General features: G+C 38.4%; 1 protein-coding gene across 4 annotated transcripts in view; it reads left to right on the top strand.

The window, feature by feature from the left end:
- Positions 1 to 18766, top strand: part of CDYL (chromodomain Y like) — a 106304-nt gene that overhangs the window by 45139 nt on the left and 42399 nt on the right. For 3 of the 4 annotated variants that reach the window (XR_004241555.1, XM_032116348.1, XM_032116338.1), the window contains exon 2: positions 1641 to 2307. Coding sequence is in view for 3 of the 4 variants with exons in the window: in XM_032116348.1 (XP_031972239.1) it covers positions 1641 to 2307 (667 nt within the window). In the remaining variant the exon portion in view is untranslated. Of the gene's footprint in view, positions 1 to 155; positions 235 to 1640; positions 2308 to 18766 lie in introns of all 4 variants that reach the window. The other variant, XM_032116361.1, reaches the window with a different exon arrangement.

Here is an 18766-nt window from a genome sequence, read left to right as displayed (position 1 = left end):
TGTATTTAAATGTATTTTAGGATTTAAATAAAATTTGGACAGTTTATACTGCATGTCTCTCTGTAGAATGCATTGAACTGACTAACAAGGCAAAGGTGGAGATTGGTTGTATTTTGTTTTTATTTTTGTTGTTGATTTTGTTGCCTTTTTTTAAGACCTATGCAGACAGAGCTCAGCAACAGGTGACAGAACAGCATAGTACAACACCTGCAGGATATCACATGCAGTTGTAGGGTATGTCCTTATATTGCTGTTGAGATTATAATAATAGTAATCATTTAACCTTACTGTTGAAAACCAGGGAGTACATTATGATAGCATGCCACGTGTTAAATTGAGATGCACTCTTAAGAGAATCTGTTGTCAGCAGTCATGTGATTTGGTAATGAATCATATACCATATATATACACCATTTATATGTGCACCATACGTACTTGTATTTTCCTCCCATCCTTCTAAGCTGTTCTGTAGACATTCCATTTGGTTGCCACTCCAGTAAATATCACTCTTTCTTCAGAGATTCTTCTAGGTAGGTGTGTTCTTGGCTTCTATGCATGGTCTTTGTTCATGAAGGGCTGGGAGTTAAATTAATAAATAATAGTCCCAAACCCCTGCTTTTTTTTTTTTTTCCTTTTTAATACCAAAAAGAAGAGAGAGATGAGTAAGGCAGCTGTATCAGTCCCATAACTGAAATGAAGTGGGATGGAGGATTTACCAGAAGAATCAGTCTGGGTAGGAAAAATGAAATAAAAAGGGGAAATCCTAAGACTAGCCTTGCACTTATATCTCTTTTCCTGTGAAAGAATTCCCTTTCCACAGGATTAGCATGATTGGCATAAGTTTTGGTCTGAGGCATGAGCCTCTCTCCCTGCAGCTGCTGCTGTCTGCCCTGTCTGCTTTACCCCAGTGCCTGAATTCCTCCAGCCTATGGGTCCCACATGCAGTTGTAGCATATGCATGCTTAATACTTGTGACATAAATATCATCCCTCTTTGCAGATAAGTGAGGCATGGTAATTTGTTTAAGTATGTGTATCAAAGGCTCTGGCAAAAACAAATTCTCAGTTTTCACAAGAAGCCTTTATAAAAAATTGTCTGAATTTGCCCCAGTTCCTAAGCTGTTCCATATTGTCCCTAGTAGCTAAAGGTTAGCTCACTGTAAATAAGAGATTCTCACATATGCCTTATGCTAAGCAAGCAAATTATTCAAACAATATCAAATTGATAAGTTGGTAAGGTAAACACACAGTATTTATACAGCATATTTAAACATGGCCTCTATATTGAGAGAGGGAAATCCTGTCCACATTGAAGTTGGTGCAAGAGCTTCGCTGAGGCCGGTGCTGATTGTCAATTTTAGTATGTCATATTCAGATTCTTGTGCATGCAAAATACTTAGTGAAGAAAAATTTTGGTATTCTATAACATGTTTTTGAGATAAAAGTAACAATGTGAAGTTTAAAGAGGGGGATTTCCAGTCAGCAGAGAAAGACTGTAATACTATAGAGTTACAGTACAGAATTACAAAACTACAAGAATACTTTAAAATCTGTCTACACTTAACAGGTTATTTCCATGCAAGTTGCTCTCTTGAGTTGCATATCTGCCCATGTCTAATGCTTATTTTTCCTTTTTAACAGGTAGAGAGAATTGTTGACAAGAGGAAAAACAAGAAAGGAAAAACAGAGTATTTGGTGCGATGGAAAGGATACGACAGCGAAGATGACACCTGGGAGCCAGAACAGCACCTTGTTAATTGTGAGGAATATATACATGAATTTAACAGACGCCACAATGAAAAGCAGAAAGAAAGCACATTGACCAGGACAAACAGGACCTCTCCAAATAATGCCAGAAAACAAATTTCTAGATCTACCAATAGTTCTTTTTCAAAGACATCTTCTAAATCTTTAGTCATGAGTAAAGAACACGAGTCAAAAAATAATCAATTTTTTTCTACCACACAGAAATTCCGGAAAAACAATTCACCATCACTTTCTGGACGTAAAAACATGGACCTTGCAAAATCAGGTATTAAAATCCTAGTGCCCAAAAGTCCAATTAAGAGCCGGACAACAGTTGATGGCTTCCAGAATGAAAGCCCAGATAAAATGGACCATATAGAGCAGGATCAAGATGACTCTGTAGCACCAGAAGTAGCAGCAGAAAAACCTGTGGGAGCTTTATTAGGACCTGGTGCAGAGCGTGCTAGAATGGGGAGCCGACCAAGGATACATCCATTAGTGCCACAATTGCCAGTGCCAGTAACAGCCACAATTGCATCAGCATTAACAATAAATGGAAAAGGTAGGTGTACGACTCGTTGTTCTTGTGTTGATTTTTCATTTGACCTGGGGCTGTTTTTGTTGGTGAGATGCTGACAAATTACCCACACTGTTTCAGCCATGCTGAATCAAGTCTGGAGAACTTCACTTTATGTTACGTAACTATATGACTACAAAGCCATTTTGAATTTTACCAGCTTTTGGTTTCCTCAAAGAGATTCATTGGTATTTGTGTTTTCAGAATCACCATAAGATACATCTGTGTTTGCCTTGACATTGTGTGGTACACATATTTAGTGTACCATTTCTAGATATTACATCATTGCTTTAAGTTTGTTTAAATAGGTCAAATTTGGTATGAATATTAGAAACATTAATTATGGGAATAGATGTATGGTATGAGCAGGGATTCTTCATAACAGTTTACATATCTATTTTGTTATAAATACTGCTTGGAGAAAAAAACCTGTGAGAGTGATGTTGCTTAAAAAACAAAGTTAATAAGCTTTGTTTCTTTGAAAATTTGAGCCAGTTGAGGAGATGCATATGCCTTCTGCTGGATTGAAATTTCTTTTCATTATATTTTATCAATATTTTGTTGTTTATACCTCATTTGATATTGAGCACTTATTTAGGATGTCTGGCTTGCTAATATCTCAGTAGATCACAGTTAATTCAATTTGTACTGTAAAATTTGTGACACCAAAGAAACTTGAACTGCTTTTCTGCGAGGGAACTGTTTGTCCCCCCATCCAGCTGAGACCCTTGTTTAAGACTTCTTGGTCCTTATTGTTATGCCCCAAACCTTTGTTCTTCCCTGACAGACTAAGGTTGTTGTGTGGTCACAAGTGTTCTCGTAAGCATGCTTTTGAGACAAAATTTCCATGTTCAAATTTTCAAGTCAAGACTGCGCCCTCAAATAAAATGCAGCAGGTCAAATCTGCAGGTGTACCATTGATGACGGCTTGCTGGAAAAACTGTTTGGAATTTTTCGAGGACTGGGCCTGCCAAAAAACATACTTGGAGACACTGTATAGGGAAAAAAATGCACTAAAGACTTTGGGAGAGTTTGTGTTGGGTACCCTACTTGTTGATTGCATTGAGATTTTCCAAAAGAACAGCTGCAGCCGGAGAGGTTGAGAAGTGGTGGACAAGGGAGGAGTGTGTTCCTGGAACTGCAGTGTCAGGTCATGGACCAACCCATTTTGCTGCAGATGAACTAGGTAACCATGGCAATGCACATACGGATGCCAGGAATATCTCTTGCTTTGCATGGGCTAAAGAAGGAATGTAAATCTAAGAGGATGTAAACAAAGCTGAAGGGCAAGTTGCAAGAGATGCCAGGATGAGAGTTCTCTGAGTAGGTGAGGTAGAGGAGTGTGTTTTCGCATGGGATGGTTTTATGATAATTAACAGGCATTTTGGAGTATGCTGATGTTCCTAATGAAGTGATTGATAAGTTCTGCCTTTGGTATCCTGGGTTTTTTTACCTCATGGCAGACAGGAAAAATACCTGGGCATGAAGGACTTTTTTGGGTAGATCAGATTAAATCGTTCCCACCAACCTTTCACTCTGGTAATAGTGGTATGGCAAGGGCCCAGTTACATGGCATCAGATGGAAGCGGAAGGGCCTGCAGAGGAAAGGCAGTGACACGGAAGGTGTTAGGTGAGATACATTTCTGTTTCACTGTGGTGTTAAAATTTCCTCAACTGCCACCACCTCCTTCAACCCTTCCTGGGCATTAGTCTGAGCAACTAACAATGAAAGCTATTGACTGGCTCTAGGGATGATGGCAATACAAGAGTTTTCTCACACTTACATGATCACAAGATCCTAAGGTGCAGATCAAAAAAGGAGAGCCGAGGAGATAGTCACAATACGTGGTTGATGAAACATACACAATATGTTCCACCTTCTGTCTGCTGCTGGAGGCATATTCTTGCATTAACTGAGGCTTTCCCTCTCGGCCCTGATACACCGCTGCCAATCCCCAAGCTAAGCTGTGCAATCTGCTGGGAAATGGATGCTAAATATCCATATTTATTAGGGTTTTGTTTTGCTCACCTGCAACAATTTTGGGGGTCACCTTCCAATCATGCAATATTTCTGTGATTATAAAACTTAGGAAAAAAGTTGCAAAAGAAAAATACTTTGCACTTATGTCTGACATCAGTCTCTTTTCCTAGCTTTTCAAGATTTGACATATCTTCCTCATGGAGGCCCAGGCTCCAACTCAGCCATTATGCAGGGCCTGAGTGGACATATTTAGGGAGAAGCCAAGAGAGACAGCCCTGTCTTCTAGAGCTTGCCTTACCTTGGAGCTTCCTGAGCTGACACATTAGTTGTCTCTTCATTAAAGATGCACTCTTCTCCTTGCTGCTTTTATTTTTAACTTCACACTGCAACTCATTAAAAATGTAGTAAATAGGTGCTTCCCTCCCCTGCATGGGGCTGTTGCAGTTCAGGATCCTGTTTTGCTCCTTACTCAGGACATTCCTTCAGTCTTAACTGGAAACCTCATCACATTTTCAGCATGACCTCGGGAATCATATATCATGAGGGGTATTTGTTGCGCAGAAATGCATCTTCATATGCACCAGATCTGACATATTAATAATGCAGATGATAGATCTGGCATTTGGAGCACTCTTTCCAAACTTCCCACCTCCTCCGCATACACCTTCTGTTAATTTTAAGAATTCCTACTACCACTTGGAGGATATGTAATATGAGGATGCTGTCAGGAAGACAAAAGCATGTTTTGAAAAATAACTTCTTACTTGAGCTGGTTTAGGAATTTTTTATCAAGACATTTTTGTTGGTAAACTGAGTTAGTCAAAACAGAAATCACTAGTTGTAAAGCATAATTTTGAAATATTCTAGAAGAACACATATTACACTTCAAAAAAATTTTAGGCACCTTTTAAAATTAAAACTGAATTACATTTTTTTTTAAAGTAATATTGGAAAAATAATTCAAAATTTTAATATGAAAGCAGTGTTCCTGATTTTGAGATTATTGCTATGACTGTTTTGAATACTGTGACTCAGGTTGATTTTTAAGTCTTGGCTCAGGGTGGTCAAACTCCTCTGTGTTTAGTCTATTAGTTTTCCCCAGCCTTGTTTTTACCTTTTCATTTAAAGTTTAATTTATAAGAGGAGTGCACGTCAAAAATCCCAGAAACTTGTATGCATATGAAAATCCCATGACAGAAATTACTAGGAAATATTAGTGTTATTGTAGCACCTAATCCTGTTTTTTCTGGGACAAACTTCAGTGATGCAGTTCTTGTTCCAAAGATCTTACAGTCTCAAAAAAGGCAATCAGCAAATATCTGTATAAATATGCAGGGTTCTGGGGAATAAAATAACAGTAATGTTTACTCTGGGAGCTGGTGGTCTCAGCACACTGAAATCAAGCTGATATCAAAAAGAATAGCATTATGTTGAATGTTTGTATTTTAACGGTTTGGCCTTGAAAACTGAGTCAATGAAGTAATATATATATACAAGGTTAAGAATTAGGGTGATGTATAGATGAAGTGAGAACAGATCACTGAATTGAACATTGCTGTGGTTCTGGTGTTTTGAAATATGTGGTGATCATCAGCTCTTACTAAAAGCTAATAAAAGGAATCCTGAAATGGATGAACAAAACAGAAAGGCAACACCAAAGAAATGAAATGTTGTGGAAAAGCTGTTAGTGGAACCTACAAATAAAGCATATTACTCAAAAGTAGGCAAGACAAAAAGTGGCCTTGTGTCTAACAATAGGTTCTGATACCTTAAGAGTTTCCTTCATCAAAGTGGTATTAAAAAGTAGCTTTGAAATCTTACTGCAAATGGTTTCAGCATAGTACAGTCATAATATCCAGGGAAGTTCTATTTAATAGAGTGTACAACAAGAGAAGCTGTAAAGGGAATCTTGTCTGTCAGTCACACAGGCCTAGAGAGTTGTCTTGCAATTTTAAAAAGGACCACAAGCCAGGGGAATACCATTTCTTGACAAATTCTAGGTTTTTTTATTCTGGGAAACCCTATAGTTGCCACAGTTTTTATTCAGCTAGCAATGTCCAACATGTGGATGTAATTGAGAATAAATGCCACAAGAAAGGAAATTTTGTGCAGAAAGGCATGCAAAACTCAAAGTATAAAATGAGCAAGAAAAGCACATCTAGCTGTGTATGTTGTTACAATTAGAATAAAGCAGGCTGGTGCTGGCATACGAGAAGAGAAGACATACAAGAAATGCAGTGAATTACATCACTTGTTAGTCAGACAAGCACCACCAGTGTGCACAGTGGCATTAGCATCTCCCTCCTTGCACATATTAGTTCAGATAAATAACTTGCAGGAGCAGCAGGCTGACAATACAAAGATGGCTCGCAGTGTATCACCCTGCAAGGAACAAGAGTGTCTGCTGATATTTTAGTTGGATAATGGTGCTGTTTTTATCTCAAAACAATGGTATTGTCAGCAAAAGAAAAGCCAGGCATCAGGAAAAAAAAAAAAAAAAAAACAAAACAAGAAAAAAAGATTGAACTTAAGTTCTGTTTGTTACCTGTTCTCTCCTTTACCCAAAGCAGCTTATGGGATTAAAACCCACAGATTTGGAAAACCAAAAATCCACTTGAACACCAAAGGAAAATAGCGTCTGTTTGGTTAAGTGTCTGATAGCTTTAGTCTCAAAAGGAATCAAGCAAGCATGGAAGGGATTATGGAGGCCACTGGAACTGAGGAGAAACATCTGTTCTCAATGCAATACCAAGCCCAGCTGAAAGGAGTTCTGTCCCTCCCTGTTCATTAGGGTGAGGGGGGCTCATACACTTCCCTCCCAAATTCTCCCAGTTCGTTTTTTACCTCTGCCTGTGTGCACCTGGGTGTTGGACTCTGCATGAGGAATGGTCCACTGTCACCAACATAACTGGCCAAGCTCAAGACATCCTATGGGAAGAGCACAGCACCTGACAAAGCTGTGAACCACAGAGTTGTCCAGATGGACCACAATCCACGCATATAAACCCTCTCTGAAAGCAGAATTAAGAGGAGGGTTGAAGAAGTTCAGTGCTGTGAATTTAGAGTGGCCAGTACAACAAAAGGAAAGTTGGGATGATGTGTTAGTTTTTTTTTATTTCTTTTTAGCATCCTGAAAGAACAGAGGCAGCTTTGAGCCCTCCTTTTGTTTGTTGGGGGACTTTTTTGGTTAAGTAGTAAAATGTGATTTACAAAAAAAGCCCTAAGAGAAGAACTTCCTTTTTCAGGGTGTTTGTACGCTGCACTTGGATGGTGGCTTGATCTCTGCTGAGTGATCTGGAAAGCAACCAAATATTTTATTAGTGCAAACAAAAGCCTATGAAATGGGTTAAAGTCCTTTGCAAAGCACTCTTAACTTCTAAAATTACCGGTTAAACTTCTTTTTCAAATGCAGAAGTGTGTAATTTTCTGTCTTTGGTTGTATATCCATTTAGCAAATCACTATAGAGTAAAGCAGTTTTCATTTAATCAAGCTTAAAGACACCCTTGGCTTGTTTTTTTCTCCAGAAGTTGAATTTCATTTCAATTTTATTTCTTAAGAATTCATATTATTATGTCCCTTATGCACTATATTGCAACATTTTACCCTAACACCAATTTATCCTTCTGTCTTACAAAGTCATGTTCAAATTCTTCAACTTCCTTACTCTTAACTAAAAATAATCTGAATTGTTGCCAATTTGTTTATCTGTATTTTCTGGCTTGGTAGAAATGAAAAAGTTTTAAGCAATATGGTAGACTGCATGGTCTGAGTCACGTGGAACATTGATCTGTTCTGGTTTTCTATCTCCCCTCTGCACTATTGCTTCTGCAGTTTATAGTATGCAGTATAGTTACTTTACGTAGAGCTCCAGGGTTGAGAACTCATTGTGAAAATCTTTTATCTTCAGAACCGTATACTAGGTTTATGTCAACAGAGTATACTATTACTACTACCCATCATCAGGATCTAAGTGCAGGGTTTGCTTTGGTTTTAAGGCTGTTTTGCTGATGTACTAGTTTGAAAACAAAGCGGTGGGAGGCACCAAGTCAGAATAACAATTTAACGGGGAAATTAAGGAAAAAATAAAAGAAAACACTGGTTCAAACTGACAGAGTCAAGATACAACCTAACTCCCTGTTAGTCAGGGTGGTGGCTGCAGTCCTCCTGAAGCAGTGATCCTGTAGAAGGGTCTGCTCTTCCTCAGAAGGTCCAGTGGTGGCTATGTAGCTCCTGTGCTCTGGAAATCCAGTGGAAGGTTTGTCTCTGGTGTTCAGAATCTCAGCTATATCTAGGATGGAATGCTTGGTTCCTCCCTCTGGGTGGAGCATCTCACAATGGGGTAATGAGTCATGAGGCCAAGTGTTGATTAGGCTCATTAACAGAAGATAGTCCAGAGGGAGTTATCTCTGAGTCAGGCGGCAGGACAATGATGGGCAATTAACAGAAAGATAGTCTGGGGGGAGGAGGCAAGGAAACACTGCCCCACCTGATTTCAACAGCTCATGAGGATGGTAATAGAATACACTGCAACCCAGGATACCTGAGAAATATAAGGCATAAGTGACTGGTTGTTTCCTTTTCTGTCTTCTGCCATTCTCCAGTACTCAGAATGGAGATGTCTCAATTGGATGCTGCATTGGTGTAGACTTTTAATACAGCTGAGCTACTGTAAAATGTAGTTATTTTGAAATGAGTATTCCTTTCCCCAATCCCAGGTATGGGAGACACATTTTTTTAATGTATCTATATATGGTTAATCATATATATATGGCCTAACCAACTGCTCCTTTAAGGGCAAGCTTATTTTTATCAGCCTTCTGGAAGTGACAGTGAGGGAGAGGATGTGTCCCTGGGGAGTGAGACAGACACATACTTTTTTCCTTTCTTAATTCTGTCCCTGGAAAACCTTTAAAGGAAACTCTGGATCAAACTTTTTTTTTTTAAAAAAAAAAAAAAGGGTAAGAAATTTCCCAACAAATTCTTCATTTGGACATAAAAACCTCAGCCTAAGTTGCTAGAAAAACTCCTCTGTTATTCTCACTGGAATTTGTATTACACCTGTAGCCCACTGGTAAACATAAAGCTCAATAGTTGTGCAGTTCCTCTGACGTTACATCAGTTTACAGGAGCTGAGGATCTGGAGTCTCAATCTCTCTTGACTGACTGCTCAGATGGGGTCAGTAATGATCTGCCATTACATTCTCCTACAGCACATGTGCCAATGTGAGATAAAAGTGAATTCTGAGGACAGGTTTGTCACACCTGCTGTGCCAAAACTTAGGAAAGATGAAGCACAATGAAGCAGAGCCTCTGTTTACAAGGCACCCTTTCAGCCTACTTTGCATAGGTCTGCACAGAGAAAGTGTGTCGAAGATCAGAATGAATGATAGAACAAAAATGTTGAGCTACATACATTTTTTTTTCATCCAACATTGTCAAAATTCTACAACTTCAGAGCAGCTTTTGAAATGTGAAGCACAATCAGAAACACTCATGAGGTGCCTTTTGCAGTTGTGCCTGGTAGAGTAACCACTTTTTTTGTCTCTTGCTGTTTCAATTTTTGAAAAAGTTTAATCTCCCATCTCTGTTAAAGCTGTGAAGGGGATGGAATACATATTTGCTAAGGCAACTGTCATTATGAATATGTGTTCTCTTGAAAAGATTAATCTTAATAGTTTGATGTGAAAATCCATTAAAAAAACTGTACTAAAACAACTGTAATGTGGTTTGTGGAAGATTTTCCTAGATCACATTGTCTACATAAAATAAAGTCAATGAAACATCCACACAGGGAGACTGTTACAGGTGGGATAAAATACCATACAATTAAGACGAAACTCTGAAATAATTTGTTTACACGAGTGCTTGTGAAAGAAAGAAAACAGTTAGATTTAAGAAGATGCAAAACTAAGATTCAAAACCAAGTTTTTTTAAGGCTAACTGTTGGGATAAGAGCTGGATACAGTCTTGAATGTTACAGGTGTTCATAGAAATACCTTTTATTTTTATGTATACATATATATAATATACTGCCCTGGAATAACTCTACTTCCTACCCAGCCAGAGAAATTTCAGTACTCAAAGTGGCCATAACCATGATCCAGAGCTGCTGCTGTGAGTTACTGATAATAATACAATGAAGTACTGTTATTTAAAAGAAAACAAATACAGAAGCCGTATGTTTGTAATGCTGTATGTATTTTTTTCCAAACAAAAATATCTAAATTATCTGCTCTACATACCGTTTATGTTGTAAACTTATTTAAGAACACACACTGAAATGCATTAGGCCACAAATTATCAAACAGTTAATTCTTCTTTAGTAACTGTTTTCTTAATTTTACAATCTTAGAATGCATAAAAAAGCTTTTGTTTAGTAAGTATTTGTCAATTAAAATGCTTTAAAGTTTATTATGTTTTAGATGCTTTTAAGAAACAAAGGCAAATCATAAACATTGGCACTTTGAACTATAATATTCTAAATTTAAATGCATCTGAAAACTAGGAAGTCCTAAAATTTAATGTGGAAGAAGAGCAGGAAAGACAGCATTGTACTATTGTAGTAAGAGGTCTTTAAACATCTCATTGAAACATAGATAAAGAAATACAGACTGTTATCTATTTTCTTTGAAAATATTCCTTAAAAGAGGAAACTAAAGAAAGTAAGAAGTTGTGCTTCAAAAGACTGCTCTGAAACTGACTGGAAAGATGGAAAACAGAGTAGGCTTAGTGGTTCATTGTAGCTGTGTCACAACGTTGACAGTGGGATCTGTGCTTATTTATATTTAGTGATCTCTTTTTTAAAAAAGTATAGCAGTGAGCAGCAAAGGTACAAAACTTGCAGAGAAACACTTTATTACTTAAGCTACAAGAACACAGAAATTTCAGAGGGACATACCTAAAGCAGGATGCTAAGTGGAGTGACGAACAGCTTGAAGATAACTTGAACATTTTTCTTGCTAGCTCCTGAACAGAATTTTTAGTCTGAGATGCAGATAGGAATGCCTGAACACTGCTAAGGGCAACTCCAAGTAGACTTGGCCTAATATTGGACTAAAGAAGCTCTGAAAGTTTCTCTGTTTGTCACACACATTTGTTACTACCCTTCAGTCACGCCTGGTGTGTAATGGATCTGTAGATAACACGCTGGCTGGCACAGTGTCTTCTCTACCTTAGCACCACTGTCCTTTGGATTTCAGCTTAGATTCCTGTGTTGTTTGAAAGACGGGCTAGAATGGGAGGGAATGGAGTAACTGGCTGATGAGAGGTGTGCCAGTGTACTTCCAGTGCATATACAGTTGGGGAATCTAGGCCAAGCCCTTGATGAAAGCTGGTACCACACGAACAAAGAGGATATTAAATACTTTGTTAAAAAGTAATGTATCTAAAGGGAAAACAGTAATTATTTTGGAGAAGAAACAAATTATAGACAAGGTGAAATACTGACTGATGCAGTTGGAAATTTCTATTTGGGAATTGAATGAATAAGACAAGGAGACATCTAGAGAAATCAAAGGGTGTCAAATTCAAAGAGAAAGTTATAGCTTCCATTTAGTCCTGAGAACTCTTTGCTAAAACATGTTTGAGTCCCAAAGAGGGAGGTAATGGCCATTTAAAAAAAAAAATAGGCATTTATGAGGATAATGGGACTATATAGTACCTATAGGAATGGTATCGTTTTACAAAGAATGTGAGTTCTCTTTCCTCAGAAGTAAGGAAATGTTTTGTGACATATCTGAAAATTGTAATTCAGTCATTTTTATATGTTTTTCTACAGCATTAGCCAGTATTAGTTATGGATTAATTCTCTTAACTATTGTTTGCAGAATTACCTTTTTACTGTGCAGATGTTCAGAGATTCTAATCATTGCCCTGTTAGGACATCAGAATAGGCACTGGAAAGGCAGCGAGAAGGTAATGCTCTGATCTGGTTCCTGCTGAGGTCCTTATGTGAAGCACCCTTCCTTTACAAAATTTGTGTATAGAAATGTATAAAACAATCCTTTTAGAAAAAAGATGCTTCAGAGTTCAGAGGCCTTAAGTAAAGAGCACTGATTGTCATTCATCCTTGTTTGGTTTGGTATAGTCACCTCAAGACCCCATCCAGTGTAAACAGAATTACTGCCTTGTGTTCTCCCCATATCCATTGGTTTTCTGGATGGATTTCAAATTCACTGGGCACTTTTGAGAAACACAGGAATGAGCTGAAAGCAACAGTAAATGCAAAGCTAATACTTATTTTACCAGACATAATACTTTATTGACAGAGCTAATTTAAAAATAATTTTCGGAAAACAGAAAGAATATCCTGCCGAGGCTTCTCTCAGAGTTGGTGAGTGTGTGAAGATGTATTTGTGGCAGTGCCGCCCTTTCACCAAGAAATTCAAAGATAGTGGGTTTTTTTCTTATATTAGTACAAGTAGGCAAACTCAGTATGGTCATAATGGGTGTTTCAACAACTTACTATGTGGTTTGTGATTTTCTGTTTCAATTTCTGAACTAGACCAGATGACAGATTATTCTGCGTTCTTTAGAGAATCATCTATTTTTACTTCAGTGCATGGGTAGGCAATTAGCTTGAAAACCTGTTTTAAATATTTAAAAGTTTATACAAAACACAAATTACATCTTTGATTGCTATTATTGAAAGCTAGTGGGGCATTGTTGTTTTCTTGTTTCTTGCACATTGATAGTGCTTTTTGTTCCATTAGCTTTATTGGGTCCTGTATAGTCAGTACAGGTTGGGAGGTGTTTTTACAAATGAGCTTTCTGAGACAGACAATGGAGCAGTGGAAAAAACCTTTTTAAATAGGTGAGAGGGAGGGAAAAAAAGGGAATTTAGGGGAAGTTTTCCATTTAAAAAACGGTAAAAAGTAAACAAATTAGAAGTCTTACCATTAGTAAGATATATGCATTGTATAATAACTCTGTAGTAAGAGAATGGGTTGTCTCAAATGATCATACAGTACCAGATAGTAATGATGGGAAGTGGAGTGCTTGCCTGCACCATTGGTCAGGAGCTAGGACTTCTTCTGAAAGAAGTACGCTGAAATTAGGATTTTCTGAACTTGATTTATTTTCTGCTCTTAAGAATCAGAGGAAATGTTTATTTCAAGGATTTTCTTTCTCTTTCTGGAATGCTAGATTCAACAACCGTTAAATGCTCTAAAGAAAAAGAGAGTGTATTATGTTTAATCAGCTTTGAAAGCAATGAGTAAAATTATTCAGGTGTGAGTTCCTTTAAGACACATAAAAAACAAATGCTATGCTTTTTTTAATTCTTCAGATTGGTGGCTTTAGGTACCTGTTACGTTTATTGACCCATGGAGAAATGCTGATGCTTTGCATTCATATTTCTTTTTGCATTTCCAAATACACATGTAACTAGCTAACATTAAAGATTGAGCACTAACTTTTCTGATAAAGTAAACAAGCCAAAACAATCTGTATTACCCACTGATCCTTATTTTTCAGTTTGCTGTGAAGCATTGAGGAAGAAAATGGACTTACAATATGTTAAAATATTTTGCTCTGAAGTCCTTTTTTTTTCCTCTAGTACTAAGTTTTACTCCGGCACAGTGGTCGTCTTCAAGGAATCGTTGTGCCTCTTTTATATCTTGTCATAGTTAAGGGTTCCCTGCTAATGTTTTTTTGGCATAGTCCAGTTTGAAATGTCATTTTATAGTTTAATAAGGTATATTAGTAGGGTACTGATTGGTGCATGACATGTTACGGAGTAGTCCTGTTCTCTATTAATATTTTAGGCATGCCAGTAATACACAATTTAAAAAAACAGTAATAAACTCTAGAGTATTTTCAGTTAAAGTGTAATATAAAGAAATTGTCACCACACTATTGTGTATGATAATTTATAAATTACAGCCCTAATAGGCTACTGTAGTACAAATAGGACAAATACATATGTTCAGGTTAAAAAGGGTGGGAATAATAATAAAATAACAATTATTTCAGGATAAACCTGTATAAAAGTCAGTGGGTCTGTAGTTGACCTGATATTAACTTCTCTATACTTTTCCTTTTGTAATTCTATCTAGTATTTTAGTACTTAGCCAGTGTCAGCATTAGCTGTACTATGATCTTCTAATAACTTAGTCAAATTCAGTGATCACATTTTCAAATGTTTCAGTCTTTATGTGTTGGGGGGTTTTTTAATACTCTTAAATCCTATCCTATCTTTCTCCTATAACTACTACATATACTCTTTGGATAGGCCTCATACTCTTTGAAGACTCAAAAGAAGAATCCAGTATTCTGAGGCAATTTTAGATTCTCCTGCGCAGAAGTGAGTTGGGCAGCACTGTGTCAGGATTAGGCAAGGCCCTTGGGGAGGCTGTTGAAACCTTTGGATGAAAACTGAGATACTCCAGCATCCCTGGCAATCCTCAGCAGTTCAGGAGGATTTCTGTTGGTTTCAGGGTAATATGAACTGTTATGTGATCGTTGTTTGCTTTTACAGACCTTTTTTTATAGGTCAGTAATTTCCTTGGTATGTGTCCAGTTTTCACAGATACTCTTGTAATTCTGCCACTAATTGTACTGTAACTTCTTTAGGAATAAATGTTTTTGTAGAGGTTGAAGTAGGTTAGGCAAATTGTTTAGTATTATTTAAGTTTCTTTAATTTAGATTTTCAAGAAATTACTGTGAAATCCTAGAACTGATGCTGCCCATGTTTGTACCTCAGATCAGTCTCGTTTACATGTTAGATACTATGAAATTACTGTTTTGAACAAATCAACAATTAATACAGTACTGCGTTGTAGTATCTCTGCTACTGTAGCCTTGGCTGCACTGGTTACAATATTGTGTTTTGGGAACCCGTCTGAACACACTGAAGGTTACTATTAAGACAAATGTTCTAAATTTTAGAAGAGGGAAACTTCAGCTTGCTGAGAGCTTGGTTGGGAGGGATTCTTGTGGGATAGCGTCCATGGAGGATAAAGGAGACAGCAAGCGCTGGAGTTTTTTCAAGAACACTCTCCTGGAAGCACAAAAACCATTATTATGCCCTTTAAAGGTGAGGGAAGTAGGGAGTAGACCTCCTTGGTTTAACTGCGAGGCTTTTGAATCTGCTCAAAGCAAGGAGCAGTGCACCATAGATGGAAAAGCAGATGGCACCCAGTGAAAACTACAAGAACATTTCCAGGGTGTGCAGAGATGCAGTTTGACAAGCAAAAGCTTAGCTCAAATTGAAATTGGCCAGAGATGTCAAAAACTACAAGAAAGGGTTCTTTAGGTCCGAAATAAACAAGCGAAAAAGAGAAGGAAAATACTGGCCCACTGTTAAAACAGGAGAAGTTAACAGTCACCAGCAGTGCTGGAAAGGCAGAGAAGTTCTCAATGCTTTCTTTACCATCTCAACCACCATCTTTACCAGCCCTGCTGGGCCCCTGACCTGGGAACAAAAATCAGGTGTGATGCAAACAGAGACCTTCCATCAGTGAAGGAAGAGTTGGTGTGTGACCTGTCACAGGAATTTGACCCTCACACACACACGGGCCCTGTCACTGTTCACCAGAGGTGTTAGGAGGCTGCTGACATCACTGCAAGGCCACTCTCCATAATTTTAGAGATGTCGAGAAGTTGTGGAGATCAGGGATGTCCCAGAAAGCCGGAAGAAGACTGATGTCCACCCCCATCTACAAGAAAAGGCTTACAGGAGAATCCAGGAAATTATAGGCCCCGTCCAGTCTTACTTCAGTCCCTGGAAAAGTGATGGAATGAGTCCTGCTGGGAGCCATCACAGTTCAGATGAAGCATGTTATTTGGAAGAGCCAGCTTGGATTCACTGAGGGCAAATTGTGCTTGGCAAACCTAACCACCTTCTACAACAAAGTAACCTGCTCAGTTGATGTAGGGGGTGAGTGGTGATATTGTCTACCTGGATCTCTCCAGGGCTTCCAAAATGGTCTCCTACAGCCTCCTTCTGCAGAAACTAAGGTGTGACAGTCTGGCCCTGGTGTCCTGTGTGAGGGAAAAACAATCCAGGAGTGTATCACAGATTGGGATCTACCCAGCTGGTGAGCAGCTCTGTGAAAGGGACCTGGGGTTGGTCCTGGTGGACAAACAGCTCAATCTGAGTGAGCCGTGTGCTGCTCCTGCAGCAAAGAAAGCCAACAGGATGCTGGGCTGCATCGGCAAGGGCATCACCAGCAGAGATGCAGAAAGCATTGTCCCTCTCTAATTGGCACTTCTCAGGCTGCACCTTGAACACTGTGTTCAGTTTTGGTCCCTGCTATGCAAAAAAAGCTATGGACAGGCTGGGGAGGGTCCAGAGGAGGGCCACAAAAATATTCAAAGGCCTGGGCAGCCTGCCATGTGAGGAAAGGCTGAGAGACAAATGGATTTGTTCAGCCTTGAGAAAAGAAGGCTCAGAGAAGACCTTATCACCATGTCCCAGTATTTATAAGGTGGCTACAAAGAAGATGGAGGCTCCATTTTAACAAGGAGTCATATGGAAAAGATATGGGGTAATGGGTGGATACAAGTTGTTCCTGGGGAGATGGGTCACAAGAGGAAAATATTTCATAACGGAACAATCAGCCACTGGAATAAGCTGCTGAGGGAAGTGATGCATTCCCCAGCACTGGACACTTTCAAGAATCAGCTGGACAGGGTGCTAGGTCATCTTGTCTAGACCATGCTTTTGCAAGAAAGGGTGGACCAGAAGATCCTTGAGGTCCCTTCCAATCTGGTATTCTGTGAATCTGTGATACTGTTTCAGGGATGAAGTTTCTAATACTTAGGCATTTAGTTGATTTGTTTAAAATTACTTTGTATATTTAAAAATGTGGTCTAGGAAGTTGAAGATTTATGAATATGCAATTGAAATTTTGTTGACAGAATATCTACATTCATGGAAAAAAAAAAAAAATCTTATATCTAGTTAGAGTAAAGCCCCTAAGAGGAAGGGATGAAAATGGAATTGTACTCTAGTCTTCCCTTCATGGAGGATGTAATGCCCTCCTTCACTTCTGAATTTTTATAACCACAGTAAATGGTAATATCCCTAGTTAGTACAGGGATCCCAACTAGTTTTTATTCTCATCAGGGATCAGATAAAACACTAAAGCCAAAAAGTGACTACCTTGAGTTCAGTATTTCTCAGTTATAGTAGATGAGGGGGGAAATGCCTTTTGTTATTGTTTGGTTTGTCTTTTTCAGTTACAGTACTGGAAAGAACAGCAGCATCATTCCAGTTCCCTGAAGGAATTATTTTCTCATTCATTACATTCTTATATGTAAGTTACATAATTTGCTGTAACCGTTCATTTCTCCAGCTATATCTTTTTTCACACTCACAAACAGTAATCAGGTTAATCTCTGAAAACACAGGAAATCTCTGGCCCAGCAAGTGGATTTTACTGCTAATTTAAAGTCGGGTGGCCCAGACCCCCAAGTCTTTTTTTTCTATCTTAGTATCTTGTGAGATGCACAATCAGAATTTGTTTGTTTTTTTGGAGGTTTTTTAGGAAAAAGTTAAGAAGTGCAGACAGGTTTGAATAGCCAGCTGGTTTGCAAGGTTTTCACTAGTGTTGAGCTGCTAGTTGGTTGTATTTTCATGGGTTTAGTTGTGGGAGAGCCAGGCTATGGAGGGAAATTGAAGCTTGGTAGCTCCTTCCTATGGAGCTGTTAGAGCTCTGTCATCATCTCAGCTGTTGTCTCTTTCTCAAAAGGGGACAGAGAACACAAAATCAGACTGGCTGGCAATGCTTGGAAATGTCTTCAGTATGAAAAACTATGGAAGAAAAACTGTACAAATACAAAAAATTGAATTTTCAATGTTCCTTTCCAACCTCCAATGATATTTAGGTACCTGCTAAGTCTCTTCAGCATTCTGGATATAGCAGTGGGGGAAAGTAATGATGCAGGTTAATCTTCACAAGGGCACTTGAGTTGGGCAAAATCATCCAAATAATAATGGCCCAAACTCTTAAAAATAAGAATTACACACAGTTAAATAAAACCCAGCTTTTATTCTCTTACCCGTGTTCAGGCACAACAAAGTAAAGTGCGAGTAAGTAATTGGTAAGAAATGGAATGTTTACACTGAAACTAGTTTAGATTTACCTACTCAGTTCACCCTTATAAATATAAGAAGAGAAAGAGGGTGACAAAATTTCTTCATAATACAACTACGATTTTATAAATTTTATCAATCTTGATAATGAGAATTTGGGTACAAGTTACCTTGTGATGCAGTAAGTTTGAGAAAAGATACAACTTTTTTTTTTTCTTATCATCTTTAACTCCATGTAGTAGTTCATCCCAATGATCAGATCACAGGCTGAGCTGGTCCTGGAGGATCCATTCTTGGAGTCTTCAGCCCCTTCCCAAAGAGATGGGACCAAGTGCGGTCCAAATCCTCAAGTTCTTCCCTTCCCCTGCCTAGCCAATAGAGGAAATGAAAGGCACAGGGGAGAGGAGTGGGAGGGACCTCCTT

Source organism: Corvus moneduloides, chromosome 1, assembly GCF_009650955.1.
Source record: "Corvus moneduloides isolate bCorMon1 chromosome 1, bCorMon1.pri, whole genome shotgun sequence".
Lineage (NCBI taxonomy): Eukaryota > Metazoa > Chordata > Aves > Passeriformes > Corvidae > Corvus > Corvus moneduloides.
This window is presented reverse-complemented; position numbering and strand designations above follow the sequence as displayed.